The sequence below is a fragment of the Erythrolamprus reginae genome, chromosome 2, assembly GCF_031021105.1.
Source record: "Erythrolamprus reginae isolate rEryReg1 chromosome 2, rEryReg1.hap1, whole genome shotgun sequence".
Lineage (NCBI taxonomy): Eukaryota > Metazoa > Chordata > Lepidosauria > Squamata > Dipsadidae > Erythrolamprus > Erythrolamprus reginae.
Genome location: NC_091951.1, coordinates 73,083,638 through 73,100,450, shown reverse-complemented (window position 1 = coordinate 73,100,450; position 16,813 = coordinate 73,083,638). Strand labels below are relative to the sequence as shown.

Below are 16,813 nucleotides of genomic sequence, written 5' to 3'. Positions count from 1 at the left end.
GTTTAACTTTTAAATATTTCAACCTTCCAATCATATGCCTAGTTTATTGCAAAGATTGGGAATGCAGTTTCTTATTGGAGCTGATAACTTTTTCACAGTGCTTTCAAAAAGTCTAGTTTTTCATTCCCCCCCTCATTTCTTTTAACATTTATTTATCAAATGTGTATAGTCACACATCCCACACAAAGGTAACTCTGCTTTTATTCTAAAAGGCCTTTTATAATCATTTATTAAGAGGATAATTGTACTTTTGCAAGAGAAAACATTACCAAATGGTAATTAATTAATAGCTAGGCCTCTTTTCATCATAAAAATATTCAAACGAATGAAGTACAAAAATCTAGTTAAATTGCCCAAGATTGTGATGGATTCTGATAGAAGAAAGATGTGAAAGGGATTCCAACATTTCATAAAGATACCTGCTGAAAATGTTTATCTTATATTTAAGCAGTAATCCCTGTGTTTAAATGGATTAGCTTGGCAATGAAATTTACTAATATAATGAATGTAGGTTTTTTTTCCTCGAGTACAAGCCTCATTTCATCTCACTTCATGATGGATATATGTATAGAATTGTTCATATTCAGAATGTCAGACATCCAAAAATATAGAAAAAGTGAAAGAAATGTGATTACCATTGAATGTCTGGAGATTCTTAGTCATCCAAATCGTAGTTGTCCCATGGTTTTTCAAACAGCAACTGCACTGAAAGAAAGAAGAAGACAATATTTTAAGAAGCTTCATCTAAGAAGCTTGACTGGTCACTATAACTAACATTAATCACTGTATCTATAGACAGTGATTTGCCTAACTATATACTCTCTGTTAAAGATTTGTTTATACGTTTTTAATTAATTTTTTATGCTGTCCATCTCCCCTATAAGGTGACTCTAGTCTAGATGGCTTTTAATGTTAAAAAAATAAGATTAATTGAAAATTTCCTTTAAAAATTGAGACATGCTTACAAATTAATTCCTATAATATTTTGAAACAAAAAAAATGAAAATGATAATAAGCATGTTGTATTTAATAGATTAAACTGTCTGCAGAACTTCTTAGGTGCAGCAGGCATTAGTATCTGCCTGTAATCTCTGAGGTTTACTTAAGAGGCAAGGAGACAAACGGTTAAACCAATTCCATGAAACAGAAGTATATTAAATTGAATAGCATAGCTGGAATTACCAAATGGTATCATATGATCTTATTAAAAGAGTAAAGGAAATTTGTTCTAAAAAGCAGTATGAAGTTAACTTGAAATTGTATGGTTAATGAAGATTTCGGAAGCCATGTTTGTAGTTAATATTTTGCATTATAGTCAGGAAGAGACAAAGGTGACAACTGATGAGGTTCTCCTTGAGTAGTTATTTACCTGTGACTCTTTGTCAAGACATTCTCAGTGAATGATGCCATTGAGTTTCCTATAAATCTAAATATAATTGACGGCTACATTTCAGTTCTGATCTTCATTACATGCCATCAATTCAGATTCTCCCCCCCTCCCCAAAAAAATCCTTGGTCCTTCAGAATAGTAACTCCTGATAGCTATCCTATTGTGAGTCAGTAGTGAATTCTTATTTGTCATGGTTCTGTTTGAACCTTCAGTCCTGTATAACAACACCAACAAGAATGTAACACAACTGTAAACTTAAATTTCATGTTTTTACAAATAAAAGACAGGGTTTTTTGCTATTTTACCTTTCATTACCAGGTTGTATATGTAACAGCAACATTTCCATTCGTCATGCTTTTTGTACTCTTAATCCGTGGTGTTACTTTACCTGGAGCTGCAGAGGGCATCAAATTTTACCTTTACCCGGACATCAGTCGTCTTTCTGATCCAGTGGTGAGTTGCTAAAAATAGGAGATAGTGATAATTTCTTCCCTATATACTCTGGAACAAGATGCATGGAGGGCAATGGGTTCCTGCTGCAGATTTACTGATTACTTAACCAATCTATACTTAACTGAAGTTTTCTAGTATGGTTTCAGTTTTCCATTTTATCCTGTCAAAAAAAAAGCTATTATTAACATGTTAATATATTTTCCATGTGTGTATATCTTTTTGTATCAAAAGGATTCTGAGGCTTGTAGACTCTATCCAAATATAGCATCTCAGCTTTTTTGTTGGTATTAGTCTGTGGACAAGGTAAGGGAAATAATTTGCTTCAGTCTTTAGTTAAATTCGTGGAGCAGCAGAAGGAACGGTAAGAAGCACTTGTGAGTATTTTCAACTGTCCACTTATAGGAACGTTCCGTGGGAGGGTAGATAAAGACGGCATTATAGCTACAGTGGGAAATAATTTTAAAAATGGCCCACTTGCTCGTTTTTTTATAACTGCTTGGAAAACTTTTTTCCCCCCTAATGCATAGATTAATTGCTTTTGTTTTACTATATATGAACCTTTTCAACTCCTTACAGATTGAATGTTAGAATGTGTGGTAGAAAGCCACAAGATCTTTTCCCTAAACCTGGGGAAATGCAAACCTGTCTACTCAAAAGCAAAAGAAAGAGAGTAGGAACTAAGCAGAATCAGATTTAAGGATGCAAAATGCCTAAATGCTACAAAGAAAATGGAAATGCCATTCGACACTATCCATCCCTAGGGCTTTTGCAGTGTGCTTAAAGTTATGTAAGAACCACAAGGGTTCCTAAAAAGCTACTGCCTCTCTTCCTTTTAAAGGCTTGGGGCAATTCTGTATCAGTCTACTTAGATTAGAATATCTGATTCTCCATGGCTTCAAGCAAGAAAAAAATACCAAGGTTGGGATGAATATAATTCCTTTAAAAGTATGGAATCCTTGAAATGCAAACTGTTCTAAAAATATTTTTTTAAATAAATGTTCTTCTATTTCTGTTTTGCTCGTGTCTGCAAATGTAAAACTTTTTATGTTTGTTTCAGCTTTAACTTCATTTTCATACAATAATGTTGTAATTGCCATATGTAATATATTTAACTTTGGTCAATGCAGCATAGTTATGTTGTTAGCAACTGCTAGTCTAATTGAGGCAATACTGTTATGATAATGTTATTTTCAAGAGAGAGAAAAAGATTGTCTGGATAGCTAATAGCTAAAATTGGTACCAAGCACCATCTTCTGAGCTTGTTGTTTTTCATGTTTTCCTTAGGTCTGGATAGATGCTGGCACACAGATCTTCTTCTCCTATGCAATCTGCTTAGGTGCAATGACTTCACTGGGGAGCTACAACAAATACAAATACAACTGTTACAGGCAAGTTTCCTACCAAAGGGGATTAGTCTGTTAGCTAATTGATGTGTAAGGAACCATGGGTTCAAATTTTTCTTTAATTAATTTCCTCCATGACATATGTGTGACATAGGGACTGTTTGCTGCTGGGATGCCTGAACAGTGGTACCAGTTTTGTGTCTGGCTTCGCAATTTTTTCCGTCCTGGGCTTCATGGCACAAGAGCAAGGGGTGGACATTGCTGATGTGGCAGAGTCAGGTACGATGGTATTGGTGGCAGTGATGGTGGGCACTGCCATCCAGTGTGTGAGCAAAGTTCGACAAGCTAAATCATCCCAAAACTCAAAGGAGAAAAAAAGATTTAAAAAATAAAAGGTATTTCAGCAAGCAAAGTAATGATTTATTTCACTGAGTAGTACAGTTTGAAATGCGTTTTTTTATTTAAAAAATGCGCTGAAATACAATACGGACTTTGAACACTCAGGACTAAATCAGAATTACAGGAAATGTCAATATTGTATCAAGAGGTGACCCTTTGGGGCTTACTCTGCCGTAGCTTCGATGAAATCTCTAATAGACATTGTTCTACAATATCCAGACCCACCATCTTATTCAAAACTATGCTAGAAAATCTGAGTTGTGGTTTTTGGAAATGCAGCTTGTATATTTTTAATCAAAACATTGGTGGAATTGATGAAGTTTGTAATGAAGTGTTTAAAAAAATGGGTGAGAGGGAAAATATAATCTTCCCTGTCACGCCTCGACTTCCAGTATGTGAAGTTGGATTAGCCAGTCTGTCTTTCTCTAGTTATTCTACTATATGTGCCTAAGGCAATGTGCCATACATATTTCCAGATGTGGAATTCATACAGGGATATGTTTGTATTCTGAAAGGAAAGGCCCCTACTTATTTCTTTTGAACAAAGCATGCAAATATTTTTTGGACTTCCTTAAAGCAACGGCTCAGTTGACATTAAGATATGCTGGACCAGATGCTCAATTTATTACAAGTCTGTACAATCTACTGAAATCTATAGTGCTAAGACACTCTGACAGCAATTCAGGCACAGGAGTACAGCAACTGGTGTAAAAAAAATAGTCTTTCCGAATTGGAGAGCTTTTTATTGGCCATCAATGGTTACTGCCCAAGTTATGTATTTTATTTGTCTGCCTGATACAGATGGGGAAGAGTCTTAATTGCTTACAAAGGCATAAATGTGAATCAGCCATTAAAAGGCTGTATCTAACGTTAATGTACAGCTAAACTTGCAGAAAAAATGTTTCCGAGGCAGGTATTGTGCGGAAAGCAACTCCATTTTGTGTTGTGTGACAAATTGGTCCGTCTTCCTGTGCCATGCCACTGGCGATAAGGAATGGCAGTAAGAATTGTATATTTAACTTCAAATTTGTATTTCTGCTGTAATTATGCATTTCTTAGGGCTCTTTGTGCTTTGAAAATGGTGTGGGCCTGGCGCAGCATTTCTCTGCTCTACCTTAAAGCTGCCTGACCTTTCTCAGGCTTTTTCGTGACCCTGTAGAAAGATGCTGCTGTTGCTGATGCTTAGACGAGCCGCTTCATTAAAAGGGATGGCAATGCCTCCTCAAGGAGGGTCTTGTTTCCCCCCAAGCTGGCACCAAAGCCAGGCTGCTTTAATGAATAATAAAGAGGTGTTGCACTTCTGCTGGGACAAAAGTTCAAAGCATGCACACCTCTGATATTTAATCCTGAAAAATGTGGGAGTCGATGTGGCAGTTAATGTACTTTAATCTTCAATACAATACAATACAAAGCTAGGTTTACTTAACTCTATTGATTTCAGTTAGTTTACACGTTCTTAAGGCAGTAGTCTTGTGCAGTCTAACCCGGGACTAAGCCCTGCTGGACACAGTAAGACTTAATTCTGAGTAAGCATGCATATAGGATTTATGCTGTGCCTCTGGAATGGCAGCCTTTGTTTCTGAAATTTTGCATGCCTTATTCAACCATTCCAATTAGTTTAATTTCTATGAAGAGGTTAACAAGGCTTATATTGATGACTATGTCAAACAAGACCATTAGTTTCGTGTTAGACAGGATTTCAACTAAAACAGCTTAATGGAAGAATTAATACACTGTAGAATAAATAAATGAACAATAACATTGAATAATTCTTATGGGCCATCTTAATTATGAATCCAGGGTACTAGAACACTTTGGCTCTAAGATATATCCATAGATGTATAGAAGGAGAAAGTTTTGTCAAACAACATATTTGTTGGATCACAGAAGAAAACAATGACCATATCTCATCTAGCAGAATATTTATGATTACCTTAACAATGTGTAATGCAAGCAGGATTGGGCCCCAAAGTTTCAATCTAAAGAAAGCGAATCTCTTTCTATTAGAATCAATAGGATAGCTGTAGTTAAACATTTATTAATTTAAATGAGAAGAGTGCAGTTAATATATTCTGGGAAGTAGGTTTTTAGCATATTTTGCATCTTTCTAAATATATACCAGAAAATAGAAGATGGCAAAAGCATACTTGGTGAGTGGCAAGATGCTAATTCATACTTTCCAGGTTAAAATAGGGAAGAAAAGCAAAAAAACAATAAACAGAAATATCTTAGTCCAATTTAAACAAAAAAACATGCATGAAAAGTATTGATGCAGTATTTTCCCGTCATGGTCAAAATATCAGTTTTAAATAAATTCAAGCATATTTCAACTCTTAATTGTACCTGAATTAAAGGGCCTCAATATAAAAGTATAACTATCTCACATAACTATTATAGTATTGTGGCTGTTTGGGGTTTTTATTGAATATTCCACAGAGAAAGCAATTAAAAAATATACTATTGACTTTGCTGTTGATAATTTATTTGAATGACAGATCTTCAGATAGTATTTGTTGCTTTGTATCCTAAGCAAATAATACTCACTGACTATGTAAGATATCTGCAAATGGGTTTATTATTGCTGTATTGAGAGAATTTACTAATGTCATTTGGCAGTCAATTGTAACCAGGGATGGATTCTATCTGGAATATTCGCCCAAGCCATTACTGTCTTCTAATGGAAGCTGTTACATTATTTCCTTTGTTTCTATATTTAAACACAGTATTATGTGATATTAATAGAATTCTGGAGTTTTACACCACTTCAGGATCTGGCCTTCTCTGGCTTAAATCCTAGAAACTACTGTTTGGATTTTGTTTGTCCAAGGAAAAAGTTGTGCATGAATAACCCAAGAGAATATTAAGACCTCAGGATTTTTTTTTCTCTTTAAAGATCACAGAAATTAGTCATGCGATAATTATATTTCATTTAGTTCATAAGTTCTCTTTCTGAATGGAATGTGCTGGGTTCTGGGTTTTTTCCCCCCATTTACCTTTGAGATTGGATCTGGTATAACCATGCATGCTTCTTTGTCAGATAGAATGAATTCCTTTCTGGAATCCTCAGTTGTGTTTGGGTTGATCTGAATGGAATCAGGCAACTTATGGGGAGGAGGTTTTTATTTAGAAATTAATTAAATACTTACTACATTGTCTCCCTTTCCCCCCTTCCTTTCTCTCTCTTTTTATTCCTCTAGGTCCAGGTCTAGCCTTCATTGCTTATCCAAAAGCTGTGTCCATGATGCCACTGCCAACGTTTTGGGCTATTCTTTTCTTTGTTATGCTTCTGTTGCTTGGCCTGGACAGCCAGGTGAGTAAGTGGTAGTAAATGTAGTACCTATGGCATTTAAATCATATTATAAATATAATTATTGTTACTATAGAGTGGTACCTCATGATATGAACCCCTCGTGATACGAACCCGGGGTTCGGAAATTTTTTGCCTCTTCTTACGAACGTTTTTCGGCTTACGAACCCACCGCAGTTCGCAAAATGGCGCTCCGCTGGCGGCGGCAGCCGGCTGTCACCTTTTAAAACAGCCGGGGGGCTTCTCGGCATTCTCCCGAACCCGAACTTTTCGGGTTCGGGAGGCCGCCGAGAAGCGCCACCACCCAGCTGTCACCTTCTGAAACAGCCGGGGGGCTTCTCGGCGTTCTCCCGAATGCCGAACCCGGAGGTTCGGGTTCCGGAGGCTGCCGAGAAGCGCCCGGCTGTTTCAGAAGGTTACAGCCAGACGGCGGCGCTCGGTGGAGCACCGTTTTTGCGATCGGTGTCGTCGTTTTCGGCCGATCAGGAGGCTGGAAAGGAGGTGGGGAATCCCAATAGGGAATTCCCTGGGCGGTGCTTTGACGTCACAAAGACGTCCGTCCGTCTGGATGTCTTCGTGATGTCAAAGCTCCGCCCATGGAAAACGCCGCCGTCGATTGCAAAAACGGCACTCCGCCGAGCGGCGGCGCCCGGCTGTAACCTTCTGAAACAGCCGGGTGCTTCTCGGCGGCCTCCAGAACCTGAACCTGAACCCGAACCTCCGGGTTCGGCGTTTAGGAGAACGCCGAGAAGCCCTCCAGCTGTTTCAGAAGGTGACAGCTGGGCGGCGGCGCTTCTCGGCAGCCTCCCGAACCTCAGTTCGGGTTCGGGAGAACGCCGAGAAGCCCCCCCGCTGTTTTAAAAGGTGACAGCCAGGTGGCGGCGCCCAGTGGAGTGCCATTTTGCAATTTTTTTTTCTTTTTGCACACATTAATCGCTTTTACATTGTTTCCTATGGGAAACAATGTTTTGTCTTATGAATTTTTCGCCTTACGAACCTACTTCCGGAACCAATTAAGTTCGTAAGTTCGTAAGACGAGGTATTACTGTACTTTTTGTTTTGTAGCATTGATCCATGGAAGAATCACTTAGAACAGAATTACAGAATTGGAGTTGACCTTGGAGGTCTTCTTGGAGGTCAACCCCTTAGGCAGGAAACCCTACATCACTTCAGACAAATGGTTATCCAACACCTTCCCAAGAACTTTCAGGGTTGGAGCATTCACAACTTCTGGAGACACTTCTTCCACTGATTAATTGTTCTATCAGGAAATTTCTCCTTAGTTCTAAATTGCTTCTCGTCTTGATTAGTTTCCACCCATTGCTTCTTGTTCTACCCTCAGAAGCTTTGGAGAACAGGCTAACATTTCTTTCTTTGTGGCAACCTTTGAGATATTGTGCTAGTGCTTCTTTTCATTAAACTATACCCAGTTCCTGCAACCTTTCTTCGTGTGTTAGCTTCCATTACCCCAATCATCTTTGTTGCTCTTTTCTGCACTCTTTCTAGAGTTTCAACATCCTTTTTACATCATGGCGACCAAGACTGAAGGCAGTATTCTAAGTGTAGGCCCTGCAAAGTGGTATTAACACTTCACATGATCTTGAGTCTCTCCCTCTGTAATGCAGCCTAGAACTGTGTTGGCTTTTTTGGCAGCTGCTGCACACTGCTGGCTCATATTTAAATGGTTGTCCACTAGGACTCCTAGATCTTATCTTTCTTCCTACTAAGATTAATCAAGAAAAGTGGCAATCATTAACTGCCTCTTATGATGACATTTCAGCATAGATATTATAATAGGTATTTCCAAAACTTCTTGAAATGGGAGGCACTCAGTGGAGTTTGGGGGGGGTGATTACAAAATAGGCAGGCACACAAAATGCCTACACACAAAGCAGATCGGTTAATTTTCAAATGTCTACTCTGGGGGGCAAAATTGGCTTAGACACAGAGATAAGTATCAGCCCCTAGAGTCAGGAACGACTAAGCATGTATGTATGCAGGAATCCTTTTTATCCTCTCTAGTTTCTGCCTCCGCTTAGAGCATGGGTGTTAAACTCAATTGTGTCATGTGCCATAGCTTGACATATTGCAATGTTTTTTGCCCTTTGCGGACCCAGGCTGGGCATGGTCTATATGTGATGCACCGATTTGACAGGCCTGGCTTAGAGCAAGCATACTTGTATATCTTTATTAACCTCTTTTAACTCTACTTATTTCTACTCTTTGCTGGGATAATTGATGCAGCTTCAAAACAACGCTGCAAGTAATAACAATGGAAATAAGATATGGCAGCTGAAACTTTATTGCCTGCCTGCAAATAAATACAATTAATCTTAACTTTAGAAAAAGAGACAAAAGGTGTCAAATCCAACAGGGATCTGGACCCTGGGTGTCACATGGGTGATCCTACCTCCGCAATATAAATTGCTTTTATTGTATATTTTGCAATGCGTACATATATTTATTTATTTAAAAGATTCTTCTTTAAAAACAGCACCCAAACTCTATTAAAGGATCGACTAGCTTGAATTTTTATTTATTTATTTATTTATTTATTTATTTATGTTGGTTGGTTGGTTGGTTGGTTGGTTGGTTAATTGGTTAATTGGTTAATTGATTAGTTGGTTGGTTGATTTCTATGCTGCCCTTCTCAACTGACTCAGTATTTACTTCTCAAAACTTTTAGTTAACTCCAATGGAATGGGAGTAAAACTCAGAATAAAAATGAAGGAGATCCCAGGTTGCTCGCTCTTCATATAACCAATAATTCAAAGGCCTTGATATATGTGAATCGATGTATACACTTGACATTTTTGACTGTTCTGAGCAATTTGTTTTCTGGGAGACAGAGCAAGGGAGACCTTGTTTTCCTTCCCTCTCAAGGCCTTTTTATGTGACACAAAGAAATCTGTTAATAATCTCCAGACTATTACAAGTCACACAGCTGTTCTAGGATTTCAGAGAGGACTTCTTTGAAATGATTTAAGATTTTAAGCCAACAAGCTCCTTATTGTTCTTTGGGAAAACAGTTAAAATGTTCCATTAATCTACTAGCCTGGGACAGAAACTTCACTGAATTCAAAACCTTCTCATATGAGTGGAGATTAGAAGAATTTTCCCTCTGGTTGTTATTTACTTAATCTCATAATTTGGCAAAGCATTTCATTTGTTCTAAATGGTTCTTGGGGGCTTAATCTTTGAATGCCAGTGAGTGACTTTTAATCACTTCCAAATTGAATGTTCAGACCTTCTCCGAGCTGTGGTACTGCAACCAAGTACTTATGTAAATTAAAGGTTGCCTGGTAATGTTCATTCATTTCAGTTCAGGCTCACTGTGTCAAATAATTAAAGCTAATTGGAGCACTTAATGTTTTGTTTGTTTTTGGAGCCCTGTCAAGATGGATTTTGGAATGCTACAGCAGCTTTAGGACCAAGCTGGATATGGTTACATGGCAGAAGGGTGGGGGGAGGAGAAAGTCAGAAGTTCTTAAGAGCTAAAACCCCAGATTTCTAAGGATTATTAAGAAGCTATACAAAGCCAAATAGTTGAGGAAATAAAGGTGAAATTAAGGTCAATAAGGGAATATGCTCACTTTAATAAAACAATAAACAAAAAATTGCAAATTGTGGAAGAGTGTCAGCTCACAAAAGCATTTTAGAACTGCCTCTAGGTGATTACATTTTAAAAATGTGATACTAAGCTTCTCTCTGCAAAGTGTGATTTATTATCAAATTACTTATATGAATAGAACATTTACTAAAACAAAAAAAAAGAAAGAAAAACTAAATCTCTGTAGGGTTCGTATTACCCAGTATACAAAGGTAGTTTATTTTTACTAACTGAGCCACAAAACAAGACAAAAGGCTAAAGGTTTAGAGATTTGAAAAAAGGGTTGTTGTTTTTTTTAAAAGGGGACGTATACATGCTTGCATGTGTATCTATATGTACATTCATAGATAATTGGGTGAATATTTTGAACAGCTACATTTCATACTTCCACTTAGTACTAAATTTTATTTTTCTGATAATGGCTTTTGTTGTTATTACCGATCTTGTTTTGTCATAGCTGTTTGCTCCATTTTATTAAAATATAAATATAATTAATTAGAAGAGTAGGATAACTAGAATTATATTAAGGTTTTAATATGTTTGGATTACAAAGAGTATTCATATGCAGCATTTGTCCTTATTTTATAACCCACTGCTTAGTGACCAAATTTACAACAGCACTGAAAAAAGTGACTTATGATTGTTTCCCACACTTATGTCCATTGCAGAATCTCCATGGTCATGTGGTCAAAATCCAGACACTTGGCAACTGGCATGTATTTAGGATGTTTGCAGTGTCCTGGGGTCATACAATCACCTTTTACAAATTTCTGACAATCAAAGTCAATGGTGAAGCCAGATTCACTTAACCAACTCTGTCAAGAAATATTTTTAACCTCCCATTAACTACATAGAAAACCAGTCTCTGGGAGTTTACCTCCCAGTGACTGGTTAGATTCCACAGGGTTGGTCTTTTTCAGGTCCCATCAGCTAATCAGTGTCAGCTGGTGGATCCACGGAGTAGAGCCTTCTGTGTGGTTGCCCCAATTCTCTGGAATCAGCTATTTCCTGAGATCTGCACTGCCCCCACCTTATTGGCCTTGCAGAAAGCCATAAAGATCTGGCTTTTCTGACAGGCCTGGGGCCATTGATCTCTGGGGTGGGGGTGTTTAATAGCGAGGTTAGCCCATGAATATATGGATGGCTGTAATTATTTTAAATTGAAATGCTTTTATATTGATTGATCTATGTTTATTTTTGTTGTGAGCTGTCCTGAGTCCCTAGGGAATTGGCCGGCGTAGGTAGGTAGGTAGGTAGGTAGGTAGGTAGGTAAATAGATAGATGTAGGTAGGTAGGAATAAATAAATTAATTAATTAAAAAAATAGAGATATGATTCATTTAATAACTCTCTTGTTTAGCAATGGAAATTTTGTGCTCAACTCTGAAAGTAGAGAACTACCTGTACCATAAACTTTTCCCTTCATTTAACATCTGACCATGATATATATAAAAATTTTAGCAGGGAAGATGGAAGCCAGCTTTCCTAAATCTACAGTTGAAAGGGCTGCATGAAAAGAAGGGTATTTTTCCCCTAGCACTCCTTCTCTGAAAATGTCTGATTTATGCTAGAAGGAAACGAAAGGGTAGAAATATTTTTCTGTTGAGAAATGATGAAAACTTACAGTTGCGCAGGCACTGTGCGTATATACCAAGACAAATTCCTTGTGTATCCAATCACACTTGGTCAATAAAGAATTCTACTCTACTCTATTCTACTTTATTCTACATAGAAAACAAGTTTAATTTAATTTAATTTATTCAACTTCTATGTCGCCCAGTCCCTTAGGACTCAGGGCAGCTTACAACAATACAGAAACAATACAAGTTTATCAAGTTCCTTCCAATAATTACTTGGTTTTACACTGGGGCATCTATAAACAGCCCTATCTCTTATTTCTCCTTTTATTCATAAGTTTGATACTTACAGTAACCGAACTCACATCTAATTAGAAAATCAGTAAACCACTAAGAGCTTATTATCAGCTCCAGTCTTTGAATATTGAAAAATTAAATACGGTACTATGTAAATAAATGGTGAATACGAACTCTCTTTTATATATGCAAGAATAACATAATACATTGCATTCATCCACTCATTTTTTTGTTCTCCCCTACAGTTTGTTGAAGTTGAAGGGCAGATCACATCGTTAGTTGATCTGTACCCATCCTTCCTAAGGAAGGGTTACCGACGGGAAATCTTCATTGCTATAATCTGTTTCCTCAGCTATCTTCTGGGACTAACTATGGTGACTGAAGTAAGGAATTGGCTGGTGTTTTTCTTCTCCTTTTTCTATTCAAGGAAAGTCACAGTGCAAGTAGCATAATGGTAAAATAAGTGCTTTGCACAAAAAAGCTCCCAGGAGTCTCCTTGCCATCTTTATTTTAAATGATTAGGTGTTGTGAAATACAATAATATCCGGCTAAAAAACCTGGAGAGCTTCTGCCCAAGTAAATAGGAGAGAAAGAGAAAGAATTATTCAAAAAATTACTCTGCAAACAATTTAAACCCCTTTGTACTGTCTTCTAAATTTAGCACATGTTCCAATCTAGACTCATGTCGATTCTGATTTTATAGTGTTATTTCTGCTATGATGAAGAATTGTTATTTCTGTAAGACTATAATCAACTGCGCAACATATTACATATTTGCATGTGGAATAGGTAGATATGAAAAGAAGCTAATTAAACATAAAATATGTGGGAAACTATATCGATCTCATATTGCCGTGCCTGAAAGAAAATAACATGCTTTAGGAAACGAAATCCTTATAATAGGCAGCTCTTCATGAGTTTTACCTAAGTATTATACTGAAGTCTTCAAGATTCATTTCCTTCCTTCCATGAATTTTCTTTAAGTTTCTTTAAGTGTTGCCCTAAAAAAACACAGTTTAAGCAGCAATATTGGAATGGGGCAAGTCAAGTGGCTTAATTTTATTCAGTCATCTTTCAAAATGCCTTCTAGAATAAGGAAAAAGTGCAAGTTTTTGGAAATACATGAATGCATACATTTTCATGTCCAAAGAGTTGACTGGCAATTGTATTTTCTGACAGAAAATGTTGTGAACAGAGTGTTTAAAGATATAAAAATCACTTTAAAAAAAAAAAGCATGTTTCATGTATATCTTTGTATTGGTGTATTAATATCCAATACCCTTTTTGTCATTTTTCAGGGTGGCATGTATGTGTTTCAACTCTTTGACTACTATGCAGCTAGTGGTGTATGCCTTTTGTGGGTTGCATTCTTTGAATGCATTGCTGTAGCCTGGGTTTATGGTAAGTTGGAAGTTTAGTTCTGATCTGACCATTTTTCCACAGTAGCACTGAAAGCTACAGAGATCTTGCAACACTGTAATATAGTTCCTAGAGACAAACTGAATAAAGGATAGAGAGATGAAATCTTACAGGCCAAGGAAGGAATTTATTACATGGCTTCTCTACTTACTGGGGATTCAGCCAAGTACTTTAAACTTCTTGGAAAACATTCTCACTTGACCTCCAAGAAACTGAGTTCATTACTTTCCTCTTTCCTCTAATGCTTCATTCTGAGGCAGTAAAAGTATGCCTGACCTCCTGAAGTCATAAAAGGACAGATTTTAGGGGCCAAGAACCACAGTATCCCCTCCATTACTTTTATTTGCTTGGTACAAAGAAGGAATAGCATAAGTAGCAATGTGCTGGCTATATGATGCCATCACTTTTATTTCACAATATCCGATTAGTTGTATCATCTACACAAGGAGATAAAGGAGGCCCTTTCCAAATTTCAGGAGAACAAAAAATAAAGGCTTTCATGGAACTTTTCACAGACACAACACAATAAATGCATTTCTCCTTGAATATCTAGTGTAGCTGCAGAGTGCAAACAGGCAGAATATGTAGAGTAATACAACTACTTCTGTGCTAAAACTCTAGGCGCTGACAATTTTTACGATGCCATTGAAGATATGATTGGTTACAGGCCTGGTCCTTGGATGAAATGGAGCTGGATTTTAATTACACCAGTTCTCTGCGTGGTAAGGGTGGACATGTCTTTGACTGAACTTGATTTAGAACATTTGTATAAGTTTCGTTAGATTTTTGTTTCTTACATTGTCTGAAAAGAAATAAGATTGAATAAGTAAGTGTTTAATGAGTAATGTGTATAATATGTAAACTCTTCACTGATTACAAGATTTTTATTGATTTGTAACTGGCTTCTGTGGCTGACATGTTACTTGGCATTAAAGAAGCAATTTTGAGGTGAAGGATGGGTTCATCTAACGTTTTGAGAACATGTAGATAGTAACCACCCATACTGAATGATTGGTGGGCTTTGATTTATTTACTAACTGGCTACCACTGTGATGGTGACCAATGACCCAAGTACTGTGCAGTATTGCACAAGCTAACTCTATTCACAGCCTGACGTTTGTTCCTGATGGGCTTAAGGTTGACTTAGCCTTCCATCTTTCCAAGGTCTGTAAAATGAGGAACCAAATTTTGGGGGGGCTGGCCAACATTATAAACTGCCCCGAGAGAGAGGGCTGTAAAGCACTATGAGGCTATGTATAAATCTATATGCTGTTGCTATTACCATAGTGTTTTGGTCTGGCTTCCCCCCCCCCCCCCCTCTGGATAGGCTGGCCATTTTCAAACAAAATACATTTTCAAACTGTGGCTACCTACTCTTTTTTTTTTTTAACTCAGCCAGGCATCAGACTTATGCATATTTGTCAAAAATATCCTTTGCCCCAAATGCAATAGAACAGCTGAATAGATCAGGTGGCGTGTTATGCAACTCAAGGTAAAGACAAATAGGCAGTGTTATGGACATATAAAAGACCATTATGGTGTGTGGTAACACGACTCAAGTTAATTTTTATGCTTTACTGCACACCATAATTATTTATACTTGCTGCGAAACTTGAATATTGAAGGAACCGGGAAAACAAAATTGGCTTAGCTGACTTCTTGTTTGAAATTCCTGTGGCGCAACCCTGAGTTTTAAAGTATAATTTTATGAACATTTTAACTTCTCCTTTAAAGATGAATTCATTCCTAAGCTTTTGCAAAGGTTAGAGAGGTATATTCAGAGGCCCAAGACAGTCATCCATACAAAGAAATATAGAAGATACAGGAATGAAAAAGAGACATTCTCCTCCTGCCCCCCCCCCAAACCCTCTGTCCTTGAAAAAAATGTTTATTGTCAATTTCAGTTTCATTTTATTAGAGTAATCATAGACAATCAGATATGGGCTTCGCATAATTTAACAACCGGTTCGCCCAGAATCAAAAGTGTTTGGTGTGCGCATGTACACTGTGTGTCAGAAAACACAGCAATTCAATCATGCACGCCGTCAGCACATGTGTGCAACATAAAAAACCCACAGAAATTCACTCACATGCTACAATCTGCACATGCGTGTGCTGTCAAAAAACACAATGATATAGGATGGGATTGTGCTCAGGTCACAACTACTGGTTCACCCAAACTGGCTGAATCCTACCTCTGTTGATGATGTAAATCAAAGCTAGGTAATTAATAACATTATTTGGGAACTAAGGCCACAATAGATAGGGTCATGAAATGAAAGAGGAGGGAGGCAGGATTTTCACACTTTTCCTTAAGTTTTAAGGATGTTGGTGTTTGGTTTATTTTAGAGTTATTACATTATCATTCACCTCTATTTCTTCCCTCTAAAAATTCTGTTGATTTAAACAATCATAATTAAAAATGTTCCAGGCAGCCACCAACACGTGTTTGAAAGGCTGTGGGTGGCTCATCCCACTGTATAAACTGTTTATTGAAGAAAGCATAATTGTTTCCTTGTGTTTGAATCTCTTTTTGCTTTTTCTTTCCCTCTGACCCAGGGGTGCTTCGTATTTTCTCTAGTCAAGTATACCCCCCTGACTTACAACAAGACCTACATCTACCCTACATGGGCAATCGGTCTGGGTTGGGTACTTGCTCTTTCATCTATGATCTGCATCCCATTGGTTACAGTTATCCGTATCCTGCAGTCGGATGGCTCTCTCCTTGAGGTAAATCCAAAACAACTATCAGAACTTTTAAGCATCTAAAGAGATGATTTTCTTTGCAGCTGTCTCCCTTAATGCAGCAGTTCCTCCAGGGCCTGCATGTAGTTTCTACCGCTACAAAGATGTTCTCATTCATTTCAGCAAATGAGATTATTTGCACTGGCACTGTTTTGACACATGTTTAGTCTGTTTCTAAATAGAGCAAAACAAGATTTAGTACAGTTTTAAAACAGTTTATAACATCTGCCTTCTGATCATATTCACATACTAGGAAAGATTGCTGAAACAAATT

At 37.4% G+C, this 16,813-nt stretch overlaps 1 protein-coding gene across 10 annotated transcripts in view; it reads left to right on the top strand.

Annotated features, from left to right (window-relative positions):
• Positions 1-16,813, top strand: part of SLC6A6 (solute carrier family 6 member 6) — a 337,516-nt gene that overhangs the window by 312,682 nt on the left and 8,021 nt on the right. For all 10 annotated transcript variants that reach the window (XM_070738334.1, XM_070738332.1, XM_070738336.1 and 7 more), the window contains 8 exons: positions 1,709-1,843; positions 3,128-3,231; positions 3,341-3,465; positions 6,783-6,895; positions 12,621-12,758; positions 13,674-13,776; positions 14,416-14,516; positions 16,354-16,524. In XM_070738334.1, the coding sequence (XP_070594435.1) occupies positions 1,709-1,843; positions 3,128-3,231; positions 3,341-3,465; positions 6,783-6,895; positions 12,621-12,758; positions 13,674-13,776; positions 14,416-14,516; positions 16,354-16,524 (990 nt within the window). The remainder of the gene's footprint in view (positions 1-1,708; positions 1,844-3,127; positions 3,232-3,340; positions 3,466-6,782; positions 6,896-12,620; positions 12,759-13,673; positions 13,777-14,415; positions 14,517-16,353; positions 16,525-16,813) is intronic.